At 63.7% G+C, this 2,502-nt stretch overlaps 1 protein-coding gene across 1 annotated transcript in view; it reads left to right on the top strand.

Annotated features, from left to right (window-relative positions):
* PTPRN2 (protein tyrosine phosphatase, receptor type N2) overlaps positions 1–2,502 on the top strand; it is a 269,989-nt gene that overhangs the window by 10,073 nt on the left and 257,414 nt on the right. Inside the window, exon 2 of the mRNA XM_023523601.1 lies at positions 1,906–2,133. Within this exon, the coding sequence (XP_023379369.1) occupies positions 1,906–2,133 (228 nt within the window). The remainder of the gene's footprint in view (positions 1–1,905; positions 2,134–2,502) is intronic.

Raw genomic sequence — 2,502 nt, 5'->3', positions numbered from 1 at the left:
GCCTGGGCTCCAGCTCTCCGAGGCGGCGCCTCCCTCCCCGCCCCGGCCCCGCCGTCTCCCCGTCCCTGAGACGAGCCGGCCTTGGCAGTGGACTCAGAGGGAACAGTGAGATAAGACCTTGCGGAGGTAATAGGCCCCCGGAAGGACAGGCTGCTTGCTGGGAGTAGATGGCCCTGGAACGGAATGGAAAGGTCACACCTGCCTGTCGTCCACTGACTCAGTTTCGGGTCCGAGACTGTCCCTGTCGAGGCGGAGGGTCCCAACGTACACACGTCTCTCAAAACAGCAGCGACGGCTGTGACACGCGCGTCTCTGATTCCAAAGCGCGTCTCTGCTCGCGGCTGTGACACCACACGTGCCTGCGTCGGCCCGGAGGGGCAGGAGCCCTGGAGTTGACGGGGCCGGCCCAGCCCTCAGCCTCTGTCGGACGCAGCCGTAGGACACAGCCGTCCTGGGCCAGGCACACTTTTCTCTACTGTTAGCTCACAGGCGGCTCGGCCTGCGGCTCGGGGTCTGAAAACTGCTGCCGTCCATTTCACTGCTGTGCGTCGTGGGAGACGAATCTGTGGCTTCAGCCGGTTGTGTCCCAAACCCACAGGCGGAACTCCAGCCGCAGACAGGGGGCGGCAGGTCTCCCGTGAACAGAGGAGCGTGGACCCCCTCTCCCGTCCACCCCGAAGGCCCTCCCGGGGCTCGGCCCCCAGGCTCACCTCACTTGTCATCTTCTGTACAGTAATTCAATTGTTTTTGTTCATTTGTTTGACAAGGAAGATGTATTACTTTTACGTTCAGAGTAATTGCTCAAGATACCACCAACCACTTAGGAGAAACGCCTAAGAGGTACCCGCTCCCCACATAGGGAACATTTGTTATATTTTACATGATTATAAAAGTAACGCGCTTCGTGGTCAAATGAATAAGTGAGCACAATGTAAACACGTAAGCTGCGGAGAGACTCTGGCGGAGCCTGGGTCCAAGTCTGAAGGTAGCTGAGGCCGCCCACCGGGGGCCCCACCGTAGGCCCCGGGACGTGTTCATCACCATGGTCCGGTGCTGGTTGGCGCTGTTGGGGAGGGCGGTGCTGGGGGGCGGGGACTTGGAGTGCAGGGGGGAGGCGAGGTCCCCAGACCGAGGTGCAGAGGACGAGGACTTCCCGCCTCTGGCAAACACAGCTATGGTTCCTGTCCTCTCTGTCACCTGCCTCCCAGCAGAGGTCAGAGGAGGGGGCTTCGCGACTGAACCTGCGTCTCGCGTCGCGTCAGGGGAAACGCCTCTGAGTTTCGTGCTGACATACGAAGCCACCATCAGACACACCACGCGTGTAGATGCGGTGCACGTGTGGTGCACGTAAACAGTGCACGGGCCACGGTGGCCGCGGTGGCCACAGAGTCACACGAGGCTTTTCTCTCCCAGCCGCAGGCTGTGGACGGAGCAATGGGTGTCAGTGGGGTGCATGGTTGTGCCAGGCGGGTGCCCTGGGCGCCGCGCCCACCCCAGTGTCGTGGCATCTCTTCCCCAAGCCAGAGAGAACGAGCTCATCCTCGGGCCTCGCAGCCCGAAGACCGTGACGCCGTTGCCCAGCGCCCTCCGCCCGGCCAAGCGGCCCTGTCACTGCGTCAGGGCCCTGCTTTCCGTCCTCCCGGCCGGTTCCAAGCTCGTTCACCATTCTCTGCGGGTCCGACGTCCACCTTGACCTGTCAGAGGCACCGAACGGCGGGAACGGCCAGAGGCCACGTGTGGTCCACATTCAGCAAACTGATCGGATGTTCACTGAGCACCGCCTGCACCTGCATGGGTGGGGGCTGCGCCCCACGTCTGGGTCAGCCGGTGCAGCCGCCACTGCTGCCCGACACGTCGACACCCGGCGACTCATGTGTCACTGTCACTGTGTGCATGTCCCTCTAGGAGCGCTGACTCCGACCCCCCGGAAGGAGCCTGGGAAGCTCCCGCTCGGCGTGGAGAGGCCGCGCCCTATGGACCTCGATGCGGTGGCCCGCGTGCTCGCCGATGCCGTGCACGGCGGGGGGGCGGCCAGGCAGTGGCGCGGGCCTGGGAGAGGAGCCGGAGGGAGGCCCAGGGAGCCGGCGGGCAGCTCCGAAGACGGCGGCACCTGGGGCGGAGACGGCCTGCGAGGTGAGCCGCTCCCCCCACCCTGGGGGGCAGAGATGGCCGAGTGTGGGGGGACCCCCTGCCTGCCCACTGGGGTGTGTCCTTTCTGCCTGGGATGTGGGGTTTGTCCCAGCGACTTTGCCTGTGAACTTTCTGAATGGGCTAAGCTGACCAGAGCAGTGACGGCGACAGGCGCATAGCTCTGTGGCGGTCGGGACCCCTGTGCCGAGGCTCAGAGTCAGGGAAACAGTCTGGCAGGAAGCGCATGTCTTTGAGCTGTGTGACTGGATACAGGCAAATCGCTGATGAGCACAGTGAAAGCAGATCATTCGAGTGTCTGCCTGAGGCTACACGCACCCCCTGAGACCGCTCCAAGGAGAAAGCAGACACCCC

This window comes from Pteropus vampyrus, unplaced genomic scaffold, assembly GCF_000151845.1.
Source record: "Pteropus vampyrus isolate Shadow unplaced genomic scaffold, Pvam_2.0 Scaffold396, whole genome shotgun sequence".
NCBI lineage: Eukaryota > Metazoa > Chordata > Mammalia > Chiroptera > Pteropodidae > Pteropus > Pteropus vampyrus.
This window is presented reverse-complemented; position numbering and strand designations above follow the sequence as displayed.